The sequence below is a fragment of the Lissotriton vulgaris genome, chromosome 5 (assembly GCF_964263255.1).
Source record: "Lissotriton vulgaris chromosome 5, aLisVul1.2, whole genome shotgun sequence".
In the NCBI taxonomy this organism is placed as follows: domain Eukaryota; kingdom Metazoa; phylum Chordata; class Amphibia; order Caudata; family Salamandridae; genus Lissotriton; species Lissotriton vulgaris.
In genome coordinates, this window is record NC_141693.1 from 258469537 (window position 1) to 258495302 (window position 25766).

Consider the following 25766-nt stretch of genomic DNA (forward strand, 5'->3'; position numbering starts at 1 on the left):
TGGTGTCCCAGAGTGGTGTCCCAGAGTGGTGTCCCAGAGTGATGCGGTGGTGTCCCCGAGTGATGCGGTGGTGTCCCCGAGTGATGCGGTGGTGTCCCAGAGTGATGCGGTGGTGTCCCAGAGTGATGCGGTGGTGTCCCAGAGTGATGCGGTGGTGTCCCAGAGTGGTGTCCCAGAGTGGTGTCCCAGAGTGGTGTCCCAGAGTGGTGTCCCAGAGTGGTGTCCCAGAGTGGTGTCCCAGAGTGGTGTCCCAGAGTGGTGTCCCAGAGTGGTGTCCCAGAGTGGTGTCCCAGAGTGGTGTCCCAGAGTGGTGTCCCAGAGTGGTGTCCCAGAGTGGTGTCCCAGAGTGGTGTCCCAGAGTGGTGTCCCCGAGTGGTGTCCCAGAGTGATGCGGTGGTGTCCCAGAGTGGTGCGGTGGTGTCCCAGAGTGGTGCGGTGGTGTCCCCGAGTGGTGCGGTGGTGTCCCCGAGTGGTGCCCCGAGTGATGCGGTGGTGTCCCCGAGTGATGCGGTGGTGTCCCCGAGTGATGTCCCCGAGTGATGCGGTGGTGTCTCCGAGTGATGTCCCCGAGTGATGCGGTGGTGTCTCCGAGTGATGTCCCCGAGTGATGCGGTGGTGTCTCCGAGTGATGTCCCCGAGTGATGCGGTGGTGTCCCCGAGTGGTGCGGTGGTGTCCCCGAGTGGTGCCCCGAGTGATGCGGTGGTGTCCCCGAGTGATGCGGTGGTGTCCCCGAGTGGTGTCCCCGAGTGATGTCCCCGAGTGATGCGGTGGTGTCCCCGAGTGATGTGGTGGTGTCCCCGAGTGATGTGGTGGTGTCCCCGAGTGATGCGGTGGTGTCCCAGAGTGGTGTCCCAGAGTGGTGTCCCAGAGTGGTGTCCCAGAGTGGTGTCCCAGAGTGGTGTCCCAGAGTGGTGTCCCAGAGTGGTGTCCCAGAGTGGTGTCCCAGAGTGGTGTCCCAGAGTGGTGTCCCAGAGTGGTGTCCCAGAGTGGTGTCCCAGAGTGGTGTCCCAGAGTGGTGTCCCAGAGTGGTGTCCCCGAGTGGTGTCCCAGAGTGATGCGGTGGTGTCCCAGAGTGGTGCGGTGGTGTCCCCGAGTGGTGCGGTGGTGTCCCCGAGTGGTGCGGTGGTGTCCCCGAGTGGTGCCCCGAGTGATGCGGTGGTGTCCCCGAGTGATGCGGTGGTGTCCCCGAGTGATGTCCCCGAGTGATGCGGTGGTGTCTCCGAGTGATGTCCCCGAGTGATGCGGTGGTGTCTCCGAGTGATGTCCCCGAGTGATGCGGTGGTGTCCCCGAGTGGTGCGGTGGTGTCCCCGAGTGGTGCCCCGAGTGATGCGGTGGTGTCCCCGAGTGATGCGGTGGTGTCCCCGAGTGGTGTCCCCGAGTGATGTCCCCGAGTGATGCGGTGGTGTCTCCGAGTGATGTCCCCGAGTGATGCGGTGGTGTCTCCGAGTGATGTCCCCGAGTGATGCGGTGGTGTCTCCGAGTGATGTCCCCGAGTGATGCGGTGGTGTCTCCGAGTGATGTCCCCGAGTGATGCGGTGGTGTCTCCGAGTGGTGTCCCCGAGTGATGCGGTGGTGTCTCCGAGTGGTGTCCCCGAGTGATGCGGTGGTGTCCCTGAGGGATGTGGTGGTGTCCCCGAGGGATGCGGTGGTGTCCCTGAGGGATGTGGTGGTGTCCCCGAGGGATGCGGTGGTGTCCCCGAGGGATGCCGTGGTGTCCCCGAGGGATGCCGTGGTGTCCCCGAGGGATGCCGTGGTGTCCCTGAGGGATGTCCCAGAGTGGTGTCCCAGAGTGGTGTCCCAGAGTGGTGTCCCAGAGTGGTGTCCCAGAGTGGTGTCCCAGAGTGGTGTCCCAGAGTGGTGTCCCAGAGTGGTGTCCCCGAGTGATGCGGTGGTGTCCCCGAGTGGTGTCCCCGAGTGATGCGGTGGTGTCCCCGAGGGATGCGGTGGTGTCCCCGAGGGATGCGGTGGTGTCCCCGAGTGATGCGGTGGTGTCCCAGAGTGATGCGGTGGTGTCCCCGAGTGGTGCGGTGGTGTCCCCGAGTGATGCGGTGGTGTCCCCGAGTGATGCGGTGGTGTCTCCGAGTGATGCGGTGGTGTCTCCGAGTGATGTCCCCGAGTGATGCGGTGGTGTCTCCGAGTGATGTCCCCGAGTGATGCGGTGGTGTCTCCGAGTGATGTCCCCGAGTGATGCGGTGGTGTCTCCGAGTGATGTCCCCGAGTGATGCGGTGGTGTCTCCGAGTGATGTCCCCGAGTGATGCGGTGGTGTCCCCGAGTGATGCGGTGGTGTCTCCGAGTGGTGTCCCCGAGTGATGCGGTGGTGTCCCCGAGAGATGTGGTGGTGTCTCCGAGTGGTGTCCCCGAGTGATGCGGTGGTGTCCCCGAGGGATGCGGTGGTGTCCCCGAGGGATGTCCCCGAGGGATGTCCCAGAATGGTGTGCCAGAGTGGTGTGCCAGAGTGGTGTGCCAGAGTGGTGTGCCAGAGTGGTGTCCCAGAGTGATGTCCCCCGAGTGATGCGGTGGTGTCTCAGAGTGGTGTCCCCGAGTGATGCGGTGGTGTCTCCGAGTGGTGTCCCCGAGTGATGCGGTGGTGTCTCCGAGTGGTGTCCCCGAGTGATGCGGTGGTGTCTCCGAGTGGTGTCCCCGAGTGATGCGGTGGTGTCCCCGAGTGGTGTCCCCGAGTGATGCGGTGGTGTCCCCGAGTGGTGCGGTGGTGTCCCCGAGTGTTGCCCCGAGTGATGCGGTGGTGTCCCCGAGTGGTGTCCCCGAGTGATGCGGTGGTGTCCCCGAGTGGTGCGGTGGTGTCCCCGAGTGGTGCCCCGAGTGATGCGGTGGTGTCCCCGAGTGGTGTCCCCGAGTGATGCGGTGGTGTCCCCGAGTGATGCGGTGGTGTCTCAGAGTGGTGTCCCCGAGTGATGCGGTGGTGTCTCAGAGTGGTGTCCCAGAGTGATGCGGTGGTGTCTCAGAGTGGTGTCCCCGAGTGATGTGGTGGTGTCCCCGAGTGATGTGGTGGTGTCCCCGAGTGATGTGGTGGTGTCCCCGAGTGATGCGGTGGTGTCCCAGAGTGGTGTCCCAGAGTGGTGTCCCAGAGTGGTGTCCCAGAGTGGTGTCCCAGAGTGGTGTCCCAGAGTGGTGTCCCAGAGTGGTGTCCCAGAGTGGTGTCCCAGAGTGGTGTCCCAGAGTGGTGTCCCAGAGTGGTGTCCCAGAGTGGTGTCCCAGAGTGGTGCGGTGGTGTCCCCGAGGGATGCGGTGGTGTCCCCGAGGGATGCGGTGGTGTCCCCGAGGGATGCGATGGTGTCCCCGAGGGATGCGGTGGTGTCCCCGAGGGATGCGGTGGTGTCCCCGAGTGATGCGGTGGTGTCCCAGAGTGATGCGGTGGTGTCCCAGAGTGATGCGGTGGTGTCCCAGAGTGGTGTCCCAGAGTGGTGTCCCAGAGTGGTGTCCCAGAGTGGTGTCCCAGAGTGGTGTCCCAGAGTGATGCGGTGGTGTCCCCGAGTGGTGTCCCCGAGTGGTGCGGTGGTGTCCCCGAGTGGTGCGGTGGTGTCCCCGAGTGGTGCCCCGAGTGATGCGGTGGTGTCCCCGAGTGATGCGGTGGTGTCCCCGAGTGGTGTCCCCGAGTGATGCAGTGGTGTCCCGAGTGATGCGGTGGTGTCTCCGAGTGATGTCCCCGAGTGATGCGGTGGTGTCTCCGAGTGATGTCCCCGAGTGATGCGGTGGTGTCTCCGAGTGATGTCCCCGAGTGATGCGGTGGTGTCTCCGAGTGGTGTCCCCGAGTGATGCGGTGGTGTCTCCGAGTGGTGTCCCCGAGTGATGCGGTGGTGTCCCTGAGGGATGTGGTGGTGTCCCTGAGGGATGCGGTGGTGTCCCCGAGGGATGCGGTGGTGTCCCCGAGGGATGCGGTGGTGTCCCCGAGGGATGCGGTGGTGTCCCCGAGGGATGCGGTGGTGTCCCCGAGGGATGCGGTGGTGTCCCCGAGGGATGCCGTGGTGTCCCCGAGGGATGCCGTGGTGTCCCCGAGGGATGCGGTGGTGTCCCCGAGGGATGCGGTGGTGTCCCCGAGGGATGCGGTGGTGTCCCCGAGGGATGCCGTGGTGTCCCCGAGGGATGCCGTGGTGTCCCTGAGGGATGCGGTGGTGTCCCTGAGGGATGCGGTGGTGTCCCTGAGGGATGCGGTGGTGTCCCTGAGGGATGCGGTGGTGTCCCCGAGGGATGCGGTGGTGTCCCCGAGTGATGCGGTGGTGTCCCAGAGTGGTGTCCCAGAGTGGTGTCCCAGAGTGGTGTCCCAGAGTGGTGTCCCAGAGTGGTGTCCCAGAGTGGTGTCCCAGAGTGGTGTCCCCGAGTGATGCGGTGGTGTCCCAGAGTGGTGTCCCCGAGTGATGCGGTGGTGTCCCAGAGTGGTGTCCCCGAGTGATGCGGTGGTGTCCCAGAGTGGTGTCCCCGAGTGATGCGGTGGTGTCCCCGAGTGATGCGGTGGTGTCCCCGAGTGATGCGGTGGTGTCCCCGAGTGGTGCGGTGGTGTCCCCGAGTGGTGCCCCGAGTGATGCGGTGGTGTCCCCGAGTGATGCGGTGGTGTCCCCGAGTGATGCGGTGGTGTCCCCGAGTGATGCGGTGGTGTCCCCGAGTGATGCGGTGGTGTCTCCGAGTGATGTCCCCGAGTGATGCGGTGGTGTCTCCGAGTGATGTCCCCGAGTGATGCGGTGGTGTCTCCGAGTGATGTCCCCGAGTGATGCGGTGGTGTCCCCGAGTGATGCGGTGGTGTCTCCGAGTGGTGTCCCCGAGTGATGCGGTGGTGTCCCCGAGAGATGTGGTGGTGTCTCCGAGTGGTGTCCCCGAGTGATGCGGTGGTGTCTCCGAGTGGTGTCCCCGAGTGATGCGGTGGTGTCCCCGAGGGATGCGGTGGTGTCCCCGAGGGATGTCCCCGAGGGATGTCCCAGAGTGGTGTGCCAGAGTGGTGTGCCAGAGTGGTGTGCCAGAGTGGTGTCCCAGAGTGATGTCCCCCGAGTGATGCGGTGGTGTCTGAGTGGTGTCCCTGAGTGATGCGGTGGTGTCTCCGAGTGGTGTCCCCGAGTGATGCGGTGGTGTCTCAGAGTGGTGTCCCCGAGTGATGCGGTGGTGTCCCCGAGTGATGCGGTGGTGTCCCCGAGTGGTGTCCCCGAGTGATGCGGTGGTGTCCCCGAGTGGTGCGGTGGTGTCCCCGAGTGGTGCCCCGAGTGATGCGGTGGTGTCCCCGAGTGGTGTCCCCGAGTGATGCGGTGGTGTCCCCGAGTGGTGCGGTGGTGTCCCCGAGTGGTGCCCCGAGTGATGCGGTGGTGTCCCCGAGTGGTGTCCCCGAGTGATGCGGTGGTGTCCCCGAGTGATGCGGTGGTGTCTCAGAGTGGTGTCCCCGAGTGATGCGGTGGTGTCTCAGAGTGGTGTCCCAGAGTGATGCGGTGGTGTCTCAGAGTGGTGTCCCCGAGTGATGTGGTGGTGTCCCCGAGTGATGCGGTGGTGTCCCCGAGTGATGCGGTGGTGTCCCCGAGTGGTGTCCCCGAGTGATGCGGTGGTGTCCCCGAGTGATGCGGTGGTGTCCCCGAGTGATGCGGTGGTGTCCCCGAGTGATGCGGTGGTGTCCCCGAGTGATGCGGTGGTGTCCCCGAGTGGTGTCCCGAGTGATGCGGTGGTGTCCCCGAGTGGTGTCCCGAGTGATGCGGTGGTGTCCCCGAGTGGTGTCCCGAGTGATGCGGTGGTGTCCCCGAGTGGTGTCCCGAGTGATGCGGTGGTGTCCCCGAGTGATGCGGTGGTGTCTCTGAGTGATGTCCCCGAGTGATGCGGTGGTGTCTCTGAGTGATGTCCCCGAGTGATGCGGTGGTGTCCCCGAGTGGTGCCCCGAGTGGTGCGGTGGTGTCCCCGAGTGGTGCCCCGAGTGATGCGGTGGTGTCCCCGAGTGGTGCGGTGGTGTCCCCGAGTGGTGTCCCCGAGTGATGCGGTGGTGTCCCCGAGTGATGCGGTGGTGTCCCGAGTGATGCGGTGGTGTCCCCGAGTGATGCGGTGGTGTCCCCGAGTGATGCGGTGGTGTCCCCGAGTGATGCGGTGGTGTCCCCGAGTGGTGTCCCGAGTGATGCGGTGGTGTCCCAGAGTGGTGTCCCGAGTGATGCGGTGGTGTCCCCGAGTGATGCGGTGGTGTCTCCGAGTGATGCGGTGGTGTCCCCGAGTGATGCGGTGGTGTCTCCGAGTGGTGTCCCCGAGTGATGCGGTGGTGTCTCTGAGTGGTGTCCCCGAGTGATGCGGTGGTGTCCCCGAGTGGTGCCCCGAGTGGTGCGGTGGTGTCCCCGAGTGGTGCCCCGAGTGATGCGGTGGTGTCCCCGAGTGGTGTCCCAGAGTGATGCGGTGGTGTCCCGAGTGATGCGGTGGTGTCCCCGAGTGATGCAGTGGTGTCCCAGAGTGATGCGGTGGTGTCCCCGAGTGGTGTCCCCGAGTGATGGGGTGGTGTCCCCGAGTGGTGTCCCCGAGTGGTGCGGTGGTGTCCCCGAGTGGTGCGGTGGTGTCTCCGAGTGATGCGGTGGTGTCCCCGAGTGATGCGGTGGTGTCCCCGAGAGATGCGGTGGTGTCCCCGAGGGATGCGGTGGTGTCCCCGAGGGATGCGGTGGTGTCCCCGAGTGATGCGGTGGTGTCCCCGAGTGATGCGGTGGTGTCCCCGAGTGATGCGGTGGTGTCCCCGAGTGATGCGGTGGTGTCCCAGAGTGATGCGGTGGTGTCCCAGAGTGATGTCCCAGAGTGATGTCCCAGAGTGATGTCCCAGAGTGATGTCCCAGAGTGGTGTCCCAGAGTGGTGTCCCAGAGTGGTGTCCCAGAGTGGTGTCCCAGAGTGGTGTCCCAGAGTGGTGTCCCAGAGTGGTGTCCCAGAGTGGTGTCCCAGAGTGGTGTCCCAGAGTGGTGTCCCAGAGTGGTGTCCCAGAGTGGTGTCCCAGAGTGGTGTCCCAGAGTGGTGTCCCAGAGTGGTGTCCCAGAGTGATGCGGTGGTGTCCCAGAGTGATGCGGTGGTGTCCCCGAGTGGTGCGGTGGTGTCCCCGAGTGATGCGGTGGTGTCCCCGAGTGGTGCGGTGGTGTCCCCGATTGGTGCCCCGAGTGATGCGGTGGTGTCCCCGAGTGGTGTCCCCGAGTGATGCGGTGGTGTCCCCGAGTGGTGTCCCCGAGTGATGCGGTGGTGTCCCCGAGTGGTGCGGTGGTGTCCCCGAGTGGTGCCCCGAGTGATGCGGTGGTGTCCCCGAGTGATGCGGTGGTGTCCCCGAGTGGTGTCCCCGAGTGATGCGGTGGTGTCCCCGAGTGGTGTCCCCGAGTGATGCGGTGGTGTCCCCGAGTGGTGTCCCCGAGTGATGCGGTGGTGTCTCCGAGTGGTGTCCCCGAGTGATGCGGTGGTGTCTCCGAGTGGTGTCCCCGAGTGATGCGGTGGTGTCCCCGAGTGATGTCCCCGAGTGATGCGGTGGTGTCTCCGAGTGGTGTCCCCGAGTGATGCGGTGGTGTCCCCGAGTGGTGTCCCCGAGTGATGCGGTGGTGTCCCCGAGTGGTGTCCCCGAGTGATGCGGTGGTGTCCCCGAGTGATGCGGTGGTGTCCCCGAGTGGTGCGGTGGTGTCCCCGAGTGGTGCGGTGGTTCCCCGAGTGATGCGGTGGTGTCCCCGAGTGGTGCGGTGGTGTCCCCGAGTGGTGTCCCCGAGTGATGCGGTGGTGTCCCCGAGTGGTGCCCCGAGTGATGCGGTGGTGTCCCCGAGTGGTGTCCCCGAGTGGTGTCCCCGAGTGATGCGGTGGTGTCCCCGAGTGGTGTCCCGAGTGATGCGGTGGTGTCTCCGAGTGATGTCCCCGAGTGATGCGGTGGTGTCTCCGAGTGATGTCCCCGAGTGATGCGGTGGTGTCTCCGAGTGATGTCCCCGAGTGATGCGGTGGTGTCCCCGAGTGATGCGGTGGTGTTCCCGAGTGGTGTCCCCGAGTGATGCTGTGGTGTCCCCGGGTGGTGTCCCCGGGTGATGCGGTGGTGTCCCCGAGTGATGCGGTGGTGTCCCCGAGGGATGCGGTGGTGTCCCCGAGGGATGCGGTGGTGTCCCCGAGTGATGCGGTGGTGTTATGTTACTGTTATGTTACTACGTTTTTTTGAGCGCACAGCTGCCCCAGCTAAGGGGCGTCCCGGCGCTATGACTGGAAAAGCAACATAACAAGCAGAACAGAAAAGATCAGAAAATATTAATAAGGCAGGGGAAAGAGATGCGTTTTAACAGCCTTCCTAAAGCCAGAAGATCCTCCAAGGCTCGAATGTGCACAGGAAGCGCATTCCAGAGCTTGGCAGCCAATACAGTGAAAGAACGACCGCCTAGTCTACTTTTTTTAAAACGCGGTACATGTGCTAGGTTTTGACTAGCAGAGCGAAGACTACGAGATGGCGTGTACAGGGTCAAAAGACGCTGGAGAATGGAAGGGGTGTTGGTTTTAAGAATTTTAAATGCGAAACACAACGTCTTAAACTCTATACGCCTGATTACTGGCAGCCAATGTAATTTGCAAATTGTACTGCGGGCTGAACAGAACCGTGGCAAGCCTACCAGAGCCCTGGCAGCCGCGTTCTGCACCCGTTGGAGTCGCAGGACCTCCGCCTGATTGGCGCCTAAAAACAGTGAACTTGCATAGTCAAGCCTTGATGCTATGCTGGCTTGAATCACCAACTGGCGGGTGGGGGCATCAAAAAATTTGAGGATAGGCCTCAAACCACGCAGGATGCCAAAGCATGTAGATGCCACCTTCTTAGTGTGACACGAGAAGGTAAGTTTGGAATCAAGCCACACGCCAAGGTTTTTGAGTTCAGAGACCGGTTTAGGCGGAGGACCCAGCTCGTTAGGCCACCAACTCGCACCCCACAGATCAGGATGTTTCCCTAACACCATCACCTCGGTTTTGAGGGCGTTGAGCTGTAGACAGTTGGTAGTAAGCCAGCTAGCAACAGCCCTCAAACCATCCGCAAAGTTGGATGCCAGCTGGTCAGAGTCCCCATTAAGAACCACTGCCAGCTGGGTATCGTCGGCGTAAGATACCATCGTGAGACCCCAACTCTTCGCAACCGTCGCCAAAGGTTGGACGTATAAGTTGAAAAGAGTGGGGCTCAACGCCGACCCTTGCGGAACTCCTTGAGTAATGGCGTGAGGTTTTGATCTGAATGGTGGCACTACTACCTGAAAAGATCGTTCCGAGAGAAACGACTGGAACCAATCCAACGCCTTGCCAGATATGCCCGCCTCACCAAGCCTGCGGATAAGAATGGTATGGGATACAGTGTCAAAGGCGGCACTTAGGTCTAATAAGACCAGTGCCGCCGTTTGACCTGCATCTAGTACAGAGCTGAGTTGTTCAACCATATATAGGAGTGCCGTCTCTGTACTATGGCCAGATCTAAAACCATTCTGTGTAGGATCCAGAAGGTGAGCGGAGTTCAGATGTTTCGTTAAGATGTTATTCACATGGGCCTCTGTGATCTTTGTCACCCATGGAAGGAGAGAGATGGGTCGATAACTCTCCGGCTTCACTGGATCCAGTCCCGGCTTTTTTATAATGGGCATAGCACAGGCAGCCTTCCAACTAGGTGGCACTGACCCAGTGGTGAGGGATTGATCCACCAATTTTCGAATCGGTGGGAGGCAAATAGACGCCGAGTCCAAAAACTGGGCCGGTCTCAGAGGGTCATCCGGCGACCCAGACTTAACCTTGGCTACTAGGAGATTGAACTCCAGTTCCGATGGTATGGGAAGGAAAGCCAGGCACTGTGATGTACGCAATGTAAAGGTCGTACTGTCAGAATCAGCTTTGGGTGTCCCCGAGTGATGCGGTGGTGTTCCCGAGTGATGCACTGGTGTCACAGAGTGATGCGGTGGTATCTCCGAGTGGTGCGGTGGTGTTCCCGAGTGATGCGGTGGTGTCCGAGTGGTGTCCCCGAGTGATGCGGTGGTGTCCCCGTGTGGTGTCCCCCAGTGAGGTGGTGGTGTCCCCCAGTGAGGTGGTGGTGTCCCCCAGTGAGGTGGTGGTGTCCCCGAGTGAGGTGGTGGTGTCCCCGAGTGAGGTGGTGGTGTCCCCGAGTGATGTAGGGTGTGTGAGGGTGAGGAGGTGTGAGGTTCCGAAGTAAATGGTGGCAGGGCAGACATCATAAAACAGAGGGCAACCTTTGAAGTCTGATGCCTAGGCACAAACAAATGGTGGTGCGCGATGTGCACGCGGGGGAGTGGCAGCCTTTGAAGTCTGATGCCGAGGCACAGACAAATAGTGGTGTGTTATGTGGCTGGCTCTGTGCACGCGCATAGATCACATTACGTGTATGCGATCCACAGCCGTTTTGGTAGTCTTTTCTTTTCCACTCACTATAAACTCGCCGGAGCAATGCACAAGCGCATTGGCTCAGGCGAGACCTAAAAAGCTACAGGAGGGAAAATCTAAGGGTTCTCCAGAGAGGAGTTTTAAAGGGGGATCGTGAGGATTGTAGTGTTGATAAGAGAGGAGTGAGATTTGTGCATAAACTAACCCTCTTGTAGCTTCATCATAATCTGTGGCGTGATTTCTGGTATTTGACTGTGAGAATCTATGGCTATTAACTATCTCCATTCTAATTTGGTCTTAAAATAATAACTGGATTCTCTCTGGTGGGCAAAGAGGAGGATATGTGATCTATTAGCTAGGGTGCTCACCGGTATCTCTTGAACTAGTCACTATTCCTGCAGCACCACTTAAACAGTTTAGTAATTCTGCAAATCATTTACCACCTTAATTTGTAAAAACCAGCTGTACGCTTTGCTGTTTAACCATCACTCCTACAACAAATCCCCCCCCCATGGTATCCTAAGTTTTGTAATGAGGTTTCTCCTAGACACTATCTTCTCTGTATAGCACTTCCTGTTACATTTGCTCCTTCTACAATAAAATGTGTAAAATCGTGTACTATAATTAGTTAGACAATGTTAGAAAGTTGATGCTTGAACGGGTGTGGATGTTACTTTATGTATCTCACCTTTAGCAGGAATGGTGTCTTATTGCAGCGTTATCCTGTATGTTGATTGCAAAGTGACAGAACAGAAGCTGCTCATGCTGGTGTGTACTCATCCTACCCATGGTGAGTGCAGATCTCAATAACAAGTGTGCTGAATACAATTTTTTTGTCTTCCCACAGAAATTTCTGGGAGCTAAAAAACATAACCCGTCAGCTGGAAACCGCAGCATGTCATTTCACGGAGGGAAGTCAGAAAGGTACTGCCAAAGCATTGTTTTGGTTAAGGTGACAGCATGGATAGCGTAAAATCCACTTGATCTTCCTGTTTCTTAAAAACTCAGTTAAGATCACGCATCCCATTGAGTAAAACTCATAAATTGGTACAAGAAGAAGAACTTTTCACTCGTAGTCTCCCCCACATCTTACCTGCTGTACTGTTTGTCTAAAAGGAGCAGTCCTACTCAAAGTGACACAGCTTTAACATGTTAGCTTTTTTCTGTCCTGCAAAGCTGAAGGAATTGACCCAGGCTTCCTGCTTCTAAACTCATTGTGACTTAAGTTTGTGGACACTTTGCCAAGGTTAAAGAGAAAACATATAGAACTCTTATTTTGAGGGATTAGGACATAAGGAGAGAGGGATAACCCACATATATTTAATTTGGCAGTATTCCATGTGGTGACATTTATCACTACACATCCAGGGCAGGCCAGAAAAGCGGCTCAAGTAAAGTTGGTATCGGATGTTTGGTAAGATCAGTGCATCAATCAAGAAGAAGTTGTTAATCATATTAGTTGTAAACATTACTTGCAGTGGGAAGAAATTCTGTTTTCTCACCCGTCTCCTTTTCTTCCACAGGGGTTTCAAGCACAGCTGGCCGAAGAGATAGTACCTGAAAACTGGAACCAAAAGGGGGACATTATGAGACCATCAGAGCAGTGAATTTCAGGGCTGCTGGTGCTGCAGGATTTGTGCTGGATTCTGTTTTTAATTAAAGTCCACTCTAGAGAAGCCGGCAGCTTCTCTGGATTTTTTTTTAGCATCATATTTGTTTTATGTTTGAAAATCTCTTTCCGGAAAGCAGCTATCCCGTACCTCATATAGCTCCCTACCCCACATTCTCCTGAAGTGTAGAATCACCTACCAGCACATCCTGACTCACATTGACTTGAACCATCAGGTTGAGCAGCCAGAACAAATTAATATGTACTTGCACTGAACTTTGCAGGCTGCCTCGCCCAACAGTCGAGCAAACCAGTCCTGCAAAACGTCGAGGGATCACCTATGTCAAGGAGTTTGTGCTGGCCAAGCATTCCTGGGACAACAAGACCAGCAATATAATACAATGTTGACTTCAACTTCAAATTAATTTCTGTTTTCTAGAATATTACTTGCCTTTTTTGAGTGTGGGGAAGTCTGCAAAGGGGGGGGGAACTCCAGCCATTTACTTTGATTCACAAAATGACTAGTTTTCTGCTGCCCATATTGTTCACGAATTACATATTTTCCCCTGCTTTGGCATTCTCTCAATTGAAATGTGGTCAACCTGGTTGGGCATCATGCATTAACCTATCATGGAAGCAGCAGCAACCACTACGCTCATTGGTAACTTCCCTTGCACAACTCTGCCTTTGATTTGGCGAGTGGAGGATGAGAACTTTGCAGTAGGTTACTCCGAGAAGAGTGTTTGGTGGTCACTGAAACCAGGTGGATTTTGTATTAATATTATTATTGTGGGGTATGTCAGGTCTGTAGTCCTGCCGTTCACGATCAGCTGCCTACCTGCCTCATTAAATTTTAACAAAAAAAGTTCTGTGTTTGTGAAGAGAACTGTAGTCTGAGTCATCTCTTGATGAATGTTCTTAAGCAGCACACAAAAAAGTTCGTGCTGCAGGCACAGGATGGTCTATTTTCAGTGGGTGAAGCTGATGAACTTTTTTTTCTATTTCTATACTTCAGACTTGTTAGGATTTGTCATTTTTTACTGTCTGCCTGAAATAATTTCCTCTGATTACTACACATTTTACAATCATGTTAACTTGTTTCCTCCCACTGCTATGTGTGTTGAGCTCCCTTTCCACCCTCCTCTTTTCCTGTTTGGGAACTATCTGCACTGCAGGCAGAAAAAAAGGATTCTCTTAAAGAATGCGGTTGCTTTAAATAATAAGGTCAACAGTGTAAGAGTTCTAACTTTTGTGCGGGTCCTACCTGTGTCATTAATCATCCCATGCAAAACTGCCCCCCTGTCGTCAGTCTAGGAATCTGGGTGTACAATGCAAAGTTAGCATTTATTACAGAACACTCTCTTAAATAAAATAAATAGGTGCAATGTTAAATAGTTTTATATAGCGCTGGTCAGACCTGAAGGTATCTGACCGCTTTACTACATTTATCATGAATCGATCAAATACAAAGAAGATAACAGTAATAAATTGTATGATTCCGAATCCAGTTCAGGGGGGGGGGGGGACAAAAGAGCACGACAAGAGGTAGGCGCCTTCTTTTCAAAGTGACTATGTATATCAGTGGGCAAGATTCTACATTAAGCAACAGCTATCCATTCGGAAAAGTTTGGTTGAGGAAGAGGTCCTTGAGCTGGCTTTTGAATTTTATAAAGTAGGGGTTCGTCTAGATGTGGACTGGGATGAGTTCCAGATTTTGGGCGCATTTCCAGAGAAGGAGCGTGATAAGGCTTTTTGTTTGTGGCTTTTCGGAGGAATGAGAAGTAGAGAGTTAGTGCTTCTGGGGTTCCTTGTCTGACCGAGCTTGGTGAGTTTGGACGCCAGTTAGGCAGGTTTACCTGTGTGCAATGCTTTGTGTGTGAGACAGGCATTCCGATTGGGAGCCATTTTAACTCTTGAGAGCGGGAGAGATGTGTTCGTATTTCTTTACTCCAGTGATCATCCTGGCTGCTGCATTTAGAGTTGTTTTGAGGGGAGCTGGGTGGGATTTTGCTGCGCCTGCGAGTGTTGCTTTCCTGTAATCCAATCTGGACAACACCAGGGATTGAGTAGCCTGTTTGAGGTCATTGGGAGGGATGAAGGTTTTTATTTTGTTGAGTAGTTTTAGGTTGAAGAAGGTGCTCTTAGCAGCGTTCTTGATATGTTTGACCATGTCTAAATTTGGATCCAAAGTGATTCCCAGTGATTTGGCAGAGGTAACATCGCATTTGAGGGCATCATTGGTTTTTAGCCAGTCTGCGATTTGGTGGGTCTGGTCTTTGTTGGCTATGAGAAGGATTTCCGTTTTCTCTTGGTTGAGTTTCAGGTGGTTGAGGGATAGCAAGTGTTGGATTTCTCTTATAGTGATGTTTAGTCTCTGAATGTCACCAATGGAGGAAGTTTCTAGGTAGTTCTGGGTATTGTCTGCATGTAGGTTGAAGGGGATGTTGGCTTTTTTTAAGTGGTGGTGAGGGGCTCCATGTAGAGATTGAATAGTGATGGGGAGAGAACTGATCCTTGGGAGACACCCCTGCTTATTGGGAGCAGGTCAGACATGCAGTTTTTAATTGTTATTCTTTGGGTGTGTTCTGGAAAAAGGAGGTAAACTATTGCAGGACCACCTCTTCTGCTCCTACTCTTTCTCTAAGTACATTAATTAGCAGTTTGTGGTCCACCGTGTAGAAGGCTGGCGATAGACCCAAGAGTATGAGTAGACAGCATCGGTCCTTGTCTAGTGATTTGTAGATATCATCTATGACATTCAGGATCGCTGACTCAGTGCTGCATCCTTTTCTGAAGCCCGATTGATGAGTCTAGAAGGTTGTTACTGTCAGTGTGTTGGGTAAGTGGCACATCTCTCCAGGATTTTGGCTATGAATGGGAAATGGGAGATTGGAGACAGGCCTAAACTTATTGAGATCGTTAGGGTCAGAGTCTTGTTTTTTGAGTAATGGCGTGACTTGCCCGATTTTGAGGCATTCAGGCATGACCCCGGTTCTCAGGGAGCTGTTTATAATCTTGGGGGGGGGGGGGCTTCAGGCTCAGGTTTACACCGTACCAAGACTTCGAACGTCCCGCCCTCGGGCTCTGCACCGAAGGAGAGACTAAAGCCATCCGGCTCGAGCCAACCACTCAGCGCCGAGAAAACACCCTCGGCACCGAAGTGTAAACATCAGAGTTGCCACACCCTCTTACGTTGACAGCGACAAAACACTCTGTGCCGAAACCAACAAAAGACCCCTCTGCACTGAAAGAATCCGAGAAAAAGTCGGCGCCGAAGCAACTCGATAAAGCATAGACACTGAGAAAGCCGGATAAACCACTGGAACCGAAGAACCCAGATAAGACTTTGGTTCCGAAACCGACTGAAAAACCTTCGGCAACAAAGCATACAGAAAAGACTTTCGTGCCATCAAAACACAAGGCACCGAAAACTTCGGAACCGAGTAAGGCGATAGTACCGGACAATGTCCCAAAACACCCAAAATCAGTTTCTAAGGAAAATTCTTCGACACCAAGCAAGTCTGCAGAGTCTGAAGAACTTTTCTTCCCAGATCCAAAGCAAACTACTATATTTATCCACCCAAATACTGGTCATATAGTCACCAAGCTGCCTACAAAAAGGAAACCAGAACATTTACACCTAGTTCCAGTTCCTCCAAAGAAGATTAATATATCTACTAACACTTCTCCTCCACCTTCTCCCCCCGCACCTGATAACCCTAACTTAATAATTTCACCACCACACTTCACATTTAGAGGATAGTGATGATTCACAAGGACATGGAGATGTAGATGACAATGTAATGCCATTAAGTCCTGTCAATTCACCACAGGAGACAGACCCATGGCATAATTAGAACACAGATCCTGATATAACTAGTGATCCCGATTTTTTTCCCCTCAAAGCCATCCCCACCAGATGATAATGTGGGGTTTGCACAACTTATAAATAGGGCAGCTATCAAACTCCATTCAGATCCTGTAAAGGAGGACGTTTTGCTAGAAACTTTTGCACACCCGCAAAAATCTACTAATTTCTTGCCTATGCTACAAGGCCTTATTAGACATGCTACTGAGGTTGTTAAAGATCCAGTTAGAGCTAGGGTTCTTAACCCCAGAATTGATAAAAAAAATATAAAGCAGCTCCTAGTGACCCTATCTATATTAGGGGCAACTTCCCTTAGATTCTTTAGTGGTAGCCAATGCACGTAAAAGGGCAAACTCCCAAGAATCAGGTGACGCACCACCTCCTGATAAGGAATCTAAGTTATTAGACGCATAAGGAAAACTTATGGCGTCTCAGGCGGCTAATTCGTGGAAAATTGCAAACACACAATACCTGCTAGCAAGATACCACAGGGCTCACTATGATGAGCTAGAGAAACTCATTCAACACCTTCCACCAGAGTACAAAGACAAGGCTAATAACCTGGTACAAGAAGGCAAACTAATTACTAATACCTCAATAAAATGTGCACTAGACGCAGCAGGCACTGCGTCATGTGCCATAAATACTAGTGTGCTACTACGTAGACACGCATGGCTCAGAGTGGGTTTAAACAAGAGGTGCAAAATACAATTCTAAAGCAACCATTTGATCAAGAGCACCTTTTGGACCTGCAGTTGATCCATCTTTAGAAAAAATAAAAAAGATACAGAAACAGCTAAATCTATGGGGGCCCTGCAGACACCATAGGCCAGAGGTTCCTTTCGGAGTTCCTTTTACAGGGCAGGCTCCAAAATTAACACACCAGAACACCCAACATCCTCATACAAAAGTCCAAACCGAGGTTACTTTTCATGGGGATACAATAAAGGAGGTTACAGAGGTAACAACCAAAGGGATAGAGGCAGAGGGAACAACACCTGCAACTCCCCTAACACTAAACAGTGACTTCCCTACGCTTCCCCCTGATCATCCTACTCCTGTTGGGGGACGCATCTCACAGTTCCTACCTGTCTGGAACTCCATCACAACAGACAAGTGGGTAAGACAAATTATCCAGTATGGTTATTGCCTGTAACTCACATCTACACCTCCCATCATTCCTCCAAGACAGCGCCCAATGTCATTAGACCATCTAACGCTACTCAAACAAGAAGTCTTGGCAATGTTACAAAAGGATGCAATAGGGCCAGTTACTCTAATTCATCGAGGGACAGGAGTTTACAGCCTTTACTTCCTTATCCCAAAAAAGGATGGCTCTCTAAGACCAATACTGCATCTCAGGCCGTTAAATTGGTACATTCATTCAGACCACTTCCACATGGTCACTTTACAACAAGTGCTTCCATTACTCCATTTGACATTCCTGCCACCATGAACGGAACCTGCTCACCACCAGCGTCTCCACTGACAGACCGGGCAGCCGATATGGGCATAATTATCTCCCGTTGTTGATTTCAGCAAGTATTCCCCCGTAAGACGGCGCATTTCTCTACCGCATTGAATGTTTTATCCCGGCTACTCGCCGAGAGAAGACTTCTTTACTTGCCCATCACTTATTCTGGATCTAGCTGAATAGCGGACTGCCAGGAGGCATTATCTTTACATTCAGGCAATCAATTGTTCAGTCCTGATGATCCCACCATTGTTTGTGTATGGGATCGAAACTTCGTCGACCAATTGAATAGTATCACGCTTAACTAATGTGTATAATGAGTGTGGTTACTATTTTGGATAGCTGTTTCATTCTCTGATCTAATCAAACTTCCATTTTTCTATTTTGCTTGGAATTTTTCATGATCATTGTTTTTGTTTCCTGTTCTACGTACTGGATGCAGGATTGCGTCCCGCTTTATTTTTTGTCTCTCATTTATGTTTAATTTATTTTATCCATTGTATTAAAACTCTGTCCGGCTGGACATTGTTCAAATATAGCACCTATCTGGGTCTATACTTTATTTGTCGCTGTATAAAATTCTAAGGACCATTGTTTAATGATCTGCATTACTACAGCAAGGCGACTTTCTCTCCACTATAGATCTAAAAGATGCCTACTTCCACATTCCACTACATCCCTCTCACAGGAAATATCTCAGATTCATGGTAGATGGTCAACACTACCAATTCAAGGTGCTTCCATTCGGAGTCACCACAGCACCCAGGGTCTTTACAAAATGCCTCGCAGTAGTTGCAGCACATCACAGAAGACAACAAATTCATGTCTTCCCCTACCTAGACGATTGGCTTATAAAAGCAAACTCCCAAAAAAGCTGTGTGCAACACACGCTTCAGACAGTACAGTTGCTTCACAATCTAGGATTTACAGTAAATCTAACCAAATCCCACCTCCAACCGTCTACAATGCAACAGTATCTAGGGGCAACAGTAAACACTCTGACAGCCAAAGCTTATCCCAATCCCATCAGGATATATGTTATACAAACACTAGTTCAAAAATTTCAACCACAACACACTCTACCAGCAAGTGTTCATGCAACTAATAGGAATGATGGCATCATGCATTTTTCTCGTCCCTCATGCAAAACTACAAATGCACCCATTACAAGAATGTCTAGCACAACAGTGGAACCAAGCTCAAGGTCAACTGACAGATCTGGTGTTAGTAGACAACCGCACCCATCGCTCTCTGCAGTGGCGGAGCACAAAAAACCTTGCCAAAGGACGGTCGTTCCTCTAGCCACTTGCACAGGTAGTGCTAATAGATGCGTCGCTCACCGGATGGGGAGCACATCTCAAAGACCATACCACTCCAGGGTTATGGACCTCTCAGCAAAAACAGTTCCACATCAACTATCTGCAATTGTTAGCAATCTCTCTAGCGTTGGAATCTTTTCAACCGCAGCTCCTAAACAAAGTTGTCTTAGTTCGTACAGACAACATGACGGCAATGTATTGCATACAAAAACAGGTGGGGACACTCTCCAGTTATCCCGTCTAGCACAGAGAATCTGGAGGTGGGCCATTCCGCGAAACATATTCCTCCTAGCAGAACATCTACCAGGAGTACACAATCAGATAGCGGATCTGCTCATTCGTCAAACACAACAGACCCACGAATGGGAACTTCATCCTCAAGTTCTTCTCCCATTCTTTCATATGTGTGGACAGCCAGACCTAGATCTGTTCGCCACACACAAAAACGCAAAATGCCAAAACTTCGCATCCAGGTATCCACACCCATTGTCCGAAGCCAATGCGCTATGGATGAACTGGTCAGGAAAATTTGCTTACGCTTTTCCGCCTCTCCCACTCATTCCATTAGTGGTGAGGAAACTTCAACAACATTCTCTTACAATGATCCTAGTTGCTCCAACTTGGGCAAGACAACCATGGTTCACAACTCTGCTGCAGCTATCAGTAGTGCCACATCAAAAGCTGCACCTTTCTTCCAAGTTTCTCACTCCGAACCATGGAGAGATGAGACATCCAGATCCCATTCAGCTCAATCTAGCTCCTGAAATCTTAGTTTGGATATCTCAACATTCCACAAGAATGTATGAATGTTCTCAAAGAAGCTAGACGCCCTACAACAAGAGCGTGGAAAAGATTCATCATTTATTGCTCTAACAATAAGATTGACCCACTAGATGCTTCTATTCAAAACATTATTTGTTACCTTTTGCATCTACAACATTGTAATCTAGCGTATACATCTATAGGATTACATCTAGCTGCAATAGCAGCTTACCTACAGAACAGACAACATCTGTCGCTTTTTAAAGTTCCACCAATAAAAGCTTTTATGGAAGGGCTTAAATGAATAAATCCACCAAGAGCTCCACCCTACCCAGTGTGGAATCTCAATATAGTCCTTAACAGACAAATGGGTCCTCCATTTGAACCTCTACACAAGTGCGAATTACAATAGCTTACCAATGAATCAGAACAATTTGTAAAGCGCGCTACTCACCCGGAAGGGTCTCAAGGCGCAGGGGGGGGGGAGGGTCTGTTACTGCTCGAAAAGCCAGGTCTTGAGTTGCTTCCTGAAGGAGAGATGGTCCTGGGTCAGCCGTAGGTGGATGGGGAGGGAGTTCCATGTCTTGGCCGCCAGGTAGGAGAAGGATCTTCCTCCGGCGGTGGCTCTGCGGATGCATGGTACGGTGGTGAGGGCGAGGCTGGTCGATCGCAGCTGGCGGGTGGGCGTGTAGAAAGCGAGGTGGTTGTTGAGGTATTTGCGGCCCAGGTCGTGGAGAGCTTTGTGTGCGTGGGTGAGGAGTCTGAATGTGATCCTCTTGCTGACTGGAAGCCAGCGCAGGTCTCTCAGGTGGGCGGAGATGTGGTTGTGGCGGGGGATGTCCAGGACGAGTCGTGCGGAGGCGTTCTGTATGTGTTGAAGTCTTTTCTGTAGTTTGGCAGTGGTTCGCGCGTAGAGGGTGTTCCCGTAGTCCATTCGGCTGGTGACGAGTGCCTGGATGACCGTTTTCCTGGTTTCGGTGGGGATCCATCGGAAGATCTTATGGAGCATGCGCAGGGTGTTGAAGCAGGATGACGATACGTGATGACTTGTCTGGTCATTGCGAGGGCGGAGTCCAGGATGAAGATCAGGTTTCGTGCGTGGTCCTTTGGCTTGGGGGTTGTGCCCAGGGCAGGGGGCCACCAGGAGTCGTCCCAGGCGGAGGGGGATGAACCCAGGATGAAGACTTCCGTCTTGTCTTGAGTTCAGCTTCAGGCAGCTGTTCTTCATCCATTCGGCGACGTCCTTCATTCCCTCGTGTAGGCTGGCTCCGGCGTTGGCCGGGTCGTTGGTGAGGGAGAGGATCAGCTGGGTGTTGTCGGCATATGAGATGATGTTAAGGTTGTGTTGGCGTGCGTTGGCTGCGAGGGGGCTCATGTAGACGTTGAAGAGGATGGGGCTGAGCGAGGATCCTTGAGGTACGCCGCAGATGACTTCGGTGGCCGTGGATCGGAACGGGGGGAGGTGGACTCTCTGGGTTCTTCCGGCAAAGAACAAGGTGATCCACTCCAGTGATTTCCCTTGGATTCCGATGTTGCTGAGGAGCTGTATTAGGGTGCGGTGGCAGACTGTGTTGAATGCTGCAGAGAGGTCCAGGAGGATGAGGGCAGCTGTTTCCCCATTGTCGAGCAGGGATCTGATGTCGGTGGCTGCGATGAGGGCGGTCTCGGTGCTGTGGTTGGCTCGGAAACCGGACTGTGAGGGGTTGAGGGATCCGTTCGTCTCGAGGAAGGCAGTGAGCTGTATGTTGATGGTCTTCTCGATGACTTTGGGGAAAAGGGAGGAGCGAGATGGGGCAGAAGTTCTTGAGGTCGGTAGGGTCCGCTGTCTGTTTCTTCAGGAGGGCGCTGAGCTTGGCATGCTTCCAGCTCTCCTGGATGGTGGCGGTGTTGAAGGAAATGCTGATGATGTTCCGGAGTTGGGGTGCGATGATGGAGCCGGCCTTGTTGAAGACGTGGTGGGGGCACGGGTCGGTAGGGGGATCCGGAGTGGATGGTGTTCATCGTACGGGTGGTGTCTTCGGTGCTGACCGGGGTCCAGGTGCAGAGGGTGGTGGTGGGGGACCGTTGTTTCAGTAGTTGGGTGCGTGGTTGGTGCGTCGAAGCTGTTGTGTATGTCGGCGATTTTGCGGTGCAGGAAGGAGGCGAGTGTGTCGCAGAGGTCTTGCGAGGGTGTGATGTCGTTTACAGCGCTGGGGTTGGAGAGCTCTTTGACGATGCTGAAGAGTTCCTTGCTGTTGTGGGTGTTATTGTCCATGCGTTCTTTGAATGATGTCCTTTTGATGGTGCGGATCAGCTGCTGGTGTGTGAGGGTGGCGTTCTTGAGGGCGGTCATGTTTTCTGTGGTCTTGTCGTGGCGCCAGTCTTTTTCGAGGGTGCAGCAGTTTTTCTTGGATGTTTTGAGTTTGTTGGTGAACCACAAGGCTTTTTTGCTGCCGTGTCTGCTGGGAGAGTTCTTCAGTGGTGCGAGGTCGTCGGCGCAGTTGATGAGCCATTGTGTGAAGATGCGGGCTGCTTTGTTGGGGTCCGTCGTGTTGGTGGGAGGGTTCTGGCTGAGGGAGGTGGTGAGCTGGTCGGCGGTGATCTTGCTCCAGCTCCTGCGGGGAACCTGTTGCGGGTGGTGGGTCGTGGTTCTCTTGAAGCTGAAGTGGACGCTGCTATGATCGGTCCAGTGAAGTCCGGTGGTGTGGCTGAAGGCGATGTGCTTGCAGGAGGAGAAGACTGAGTCAAGCGTGTGGCCGGCGTAGTGGGTGGGGGTGTTCACCAGTTGCTTGAGCCCGAGGTTGGTGAGGTTGTCCAGCAGGGTAGTGGTGTTGCTGTCGTTGTTGTTCTCCAGGTGGAAGTTGAGGTCCCCTAGGAGGATGTAGTCAGAGGAGGCCAGGGCGTGCTGGCTGATTAAGTCTGCGATGGCTTCGCTGAATTGTGTGCGTGGTCCCGAGGGTCTGTAGATGAGTGCCTCTGAGGGTGGTCTTGGGGTCGGTGTGTATCTGGAAATGGAGGTGCTCGGTGAGGGTGTCGTCGGAGTTGGTTGTGATGCGGATGGTGCTCCTGTGGATGATGGCGATGCCTCCTCCGGTCTGGTTGACGCGGTCCTTCCGGGTGATCTTGTATCCATCTGGTATGGATATGGCGATGTCGGGTGCTGAGGAGGCGTTTATCCATGTTTCCGTGAGGAAGGCGACGTCTGGAGATGTTGAGTCGAGCAGGTTCCAGAGTTCGACGGCGTGTCTGTGGACGGAGCGGGTGTTGAGCAGGATGCACTTGAGGTGGTTGTTGCTGGTGCCTGGCCTTTCGGGTGCGGTGATGGTCCGGAGGCAGGTGAACTTGCAGGCTTGGCAGGTGAAGGGTCCATGGGTGCGTTTCGGTGTGGCTCTGTAGCAGGCGGGGTTCCGGTCGGGTTTAAGTGCGTTGAGGGTGGCGGCGTCGTACGTCCATCGTGCTGGCTGGCATCTTCGGGGGCAAGGGGTCCTGGCGTTAGGCGCGGTCCAGGCGTGGATGGGCGCAGACGTGCTTGCCTTTGGCACGCGCGTCTGCGCGGTCTCCATAAGTGGAAGGGGGAGGAGGGGGTCAGCTGGGAGGCAGGAGGGCAGGCTGCCAATGGGCACGGGGGGCGGGGCCGCAGGGGGAGGTCAGTGGTGGGAAAAAACGGCAGGGTTCAGCGGCTGGAAAATCGGCGCTGGGTCAGGGGCTGCTGGCACACGGGGGGTGCAGGAGAAGGCTGGCAGGCGAGGAGGCGGCTGGCTGGCAGGCTGAGGAGGCACTGTAGCGGCGGGGAAGCGACCTACCCGAGGGTCAAGGGTCGCTGTATCCGTCGCGCAGCAGCCTCTCTTTAACTGGGGTCAGCTGGGAGGCGGGAGGGCAGGCTGCCAATGGGCACGGGGGGCGGGGCTGCAGGGGGGGGTCAGTGGCGGGAAAAAACGGCGGGGTTCAGCGGTGGGAAAATCGGTGGCGCGGGGTCAGGGGCTGCTGGCACACGGGGTGTGCAGGAGAAGGCTGGCAGGCTGAGGAGGCGCTGTAGCAGCGGGGAAGCGACCTACCCGAGGGTCAAGGTTACTTGGAAAGTGGCATTTCTAGTCGCTGTCACATCTCTTAGAAGAGTGAGCGAACACCAGGCATTACCCATACAAGAACCATTCTTACAAATTCAGCACAACAAAGTTGTTCTTAGAAAAAATCCAACTTTTCTACCCAAAGTAGTTTCTGCCTTCCATCTAAACCAGTCAGTTGAACTACCAGTATTCTTTCCTCAACCAGACTCGGTGGCAGAAAGAGCGCTACATATTCTTGATGTCAATAGAGCATTGCTCTATTACATAGAGGGAACATCACCATTTAGGAAAACCAAACAACTTTTCGTAGCTTTCTCCCCACCGCATAAAGGCAATCCTATTTCTAAAACAGAGTTTGCAAGGTGGATTGTGAAATGTATACAAATATGCTACCTTAAAGCTGAACGCACATTAACAATTCCCCCTAGGGCTCACTCCACACGCAAGCTAGAGGCATCTATGGCATTCTTAAGAAATATTCCTCTAGATGACATATGCAAAGCAGCAACAGGGACCACGCCACATACCTTCACAAAACACTATTGTGTAGATGTGCAAGCAAAACAATAAGCTAGTGTGGGCCAGGCTGTATTAAAAACACTTTTTCAAACTGCTGCAACAGATTGAGGTAGCCACCGCTAAGGAGTATACAGCTATATGGTTTGTGCAAAGTTTACAATCTGCAGCTCATATGGCTTGAAAGGAAAATGCTACTTCTGTAGTAGGGGATCTCTGTTATAGTCATAATCTAGTGAATAGTCCCGCCCATGTGCGTGGACCCCGGAGCAATCAAAAATAATCTCTTACAGGGTCAAAAAATGCAGAAATGCATAGACACTTAAGAGAAAATTTTAAGACATATAATGCAGCCCCCAACAGGCTACACTGTCCAGTACTTCAGCTAGAAATTCCACCAAAAAATCCACAAAACAGCAAAGCCTGTCCAGATTTTCATTTTCTTCAGTACAAACCCCTCTGGGAGATAGAGAGGAAGACCTGGACAGACAAGCCCCATAGGCTGCCATTATGTGTCTCAGAACAGGGTACTGTGCCTTTAAGAGAACTTCACAGTATCCCAGAATGCCTTGCAGGTCTCTCTTACTTTCAGTTCTTTTTTCCGGCTCCTGCAAGCAGGACCCTGGAGCATTGAGCTCTCCCTTTTCAAGGGTTTTGTTGGTGTTTTTGCACTCAAATCGTTTTTTGTGTACTTTATCTGTACCTTACAGCTTTCTTCTTGGCTTGTGGCACCCTTTGGTCGAAATAATGCCTGCATTATTTGATAAATGCCCGGAGTGCTCCAGGAAGAAGGCCAAGACAGATCCCCATGAGGTCTGTATTCTCTGCCTTCCCTCTTCCCACATCCCTGAGGAGTGAGAGATCTGCCAGGGTTTTTCTGGCAGGACCCTGAAAGACAAAAAGAAAATCAGGCTTCAGGGACTGGAAGAAAGGAGACAGAAGACACAAGTGGGTCTGGACATGCTGAGGCCCCTGGGGGGCTCCCCGGGGGCAGGACGCCCAGCACACGTCCCCATTCTCCGTCTGGGTCGGTGGCACCCTCCAAGACGTCGAGAGAGAAGTCCAAGGCCAGCTCCCCTTCTCCCCAGGGCTCTGGGTCGAGAACACGTCGACCGTCGACGTCGAGGGACCTACATAGGCCGCCGTCGGACGTGGAGACGGTGTCGTCGTCGCTGTCTTCGGCGTCGACGTCGAGCGATCGGCGTCGACAGGAACGGCGTCGACAGGACCAACGTCGACAGGATCGGCGTTGACGCACGCCGCCGAGGCAATACCGTCGATCGCCTTCCAGAAAGGCTTCATCGTCGTCAAGGGGATCCTCGTCATCGAGCCCGCCGTCGACGCAGAAGCACTCGCCGGCGAGACGGAGGCGTGCCCCGTCGAGGCGAAGGAGATCGTCGTCAAGGTCGACGTCGAGACGCCACACGTCGAGGCGGTCGCCGTCGAGACGCAACGGTCGCCGTCAAGGCACAGGAGATCGTCGTCGAGATGGTCCGGGTCAACGTCGAGACACGCGAGTCGCTCGACGCCGAAGAGGAAGAGACGGTCGACGCCGAAGGGCCGTTCGACGTCGAGGGACCGGCGGTCGACTCCTGAACACCGGTCGAAGGTGCCGGATGCCCGTACTAAGCGCCCTGAGGCTGTGGGGGGCTCCCCTCAGCCCAGGAAGGATGGTGGATCACCGGGATCGGTGCACTCGGAGGTTTATACTCCACAGAAGTCCGTAACACCTCCTCCTCCGTTGCCTAGAGGGCCGCGTCCGAGGATGACTACACCTCCTCCGTTGCCTCCTCTACCTGAGAAGCCTCCACCGGTTCCACCAAGGTCGGCCTCGTTGCCTCACCTTCC

General features: G+C 54.0%; 1 protein-coding gene across 1 annotated transcript in view; it reads left to right on the top strand.

The window, feature by feature from the left end:
• The window catches only part of EXOSC10 (exosome component 10), a 289910-nt gene extending 277556 nt beyond the window's left edge, over positions 1–12354 (top strand). The window contains exons 24-25 of the mRNA XM_086921318.1: positions 11172–11248; positions 11848–12354. Of these exons, the coding sequence (XP_086777444.1) occupies positions 11172–11248; positions 11848–11878 (108 nt within the window). The 3' untranslated portion in view covers positions 11879–12354. The remainder of the gene's footprint in view (positions 1–11171; positions 11249–11847) is intronic.
• Positions 12355–25766: the final 13412 nt, after the last annotated feature.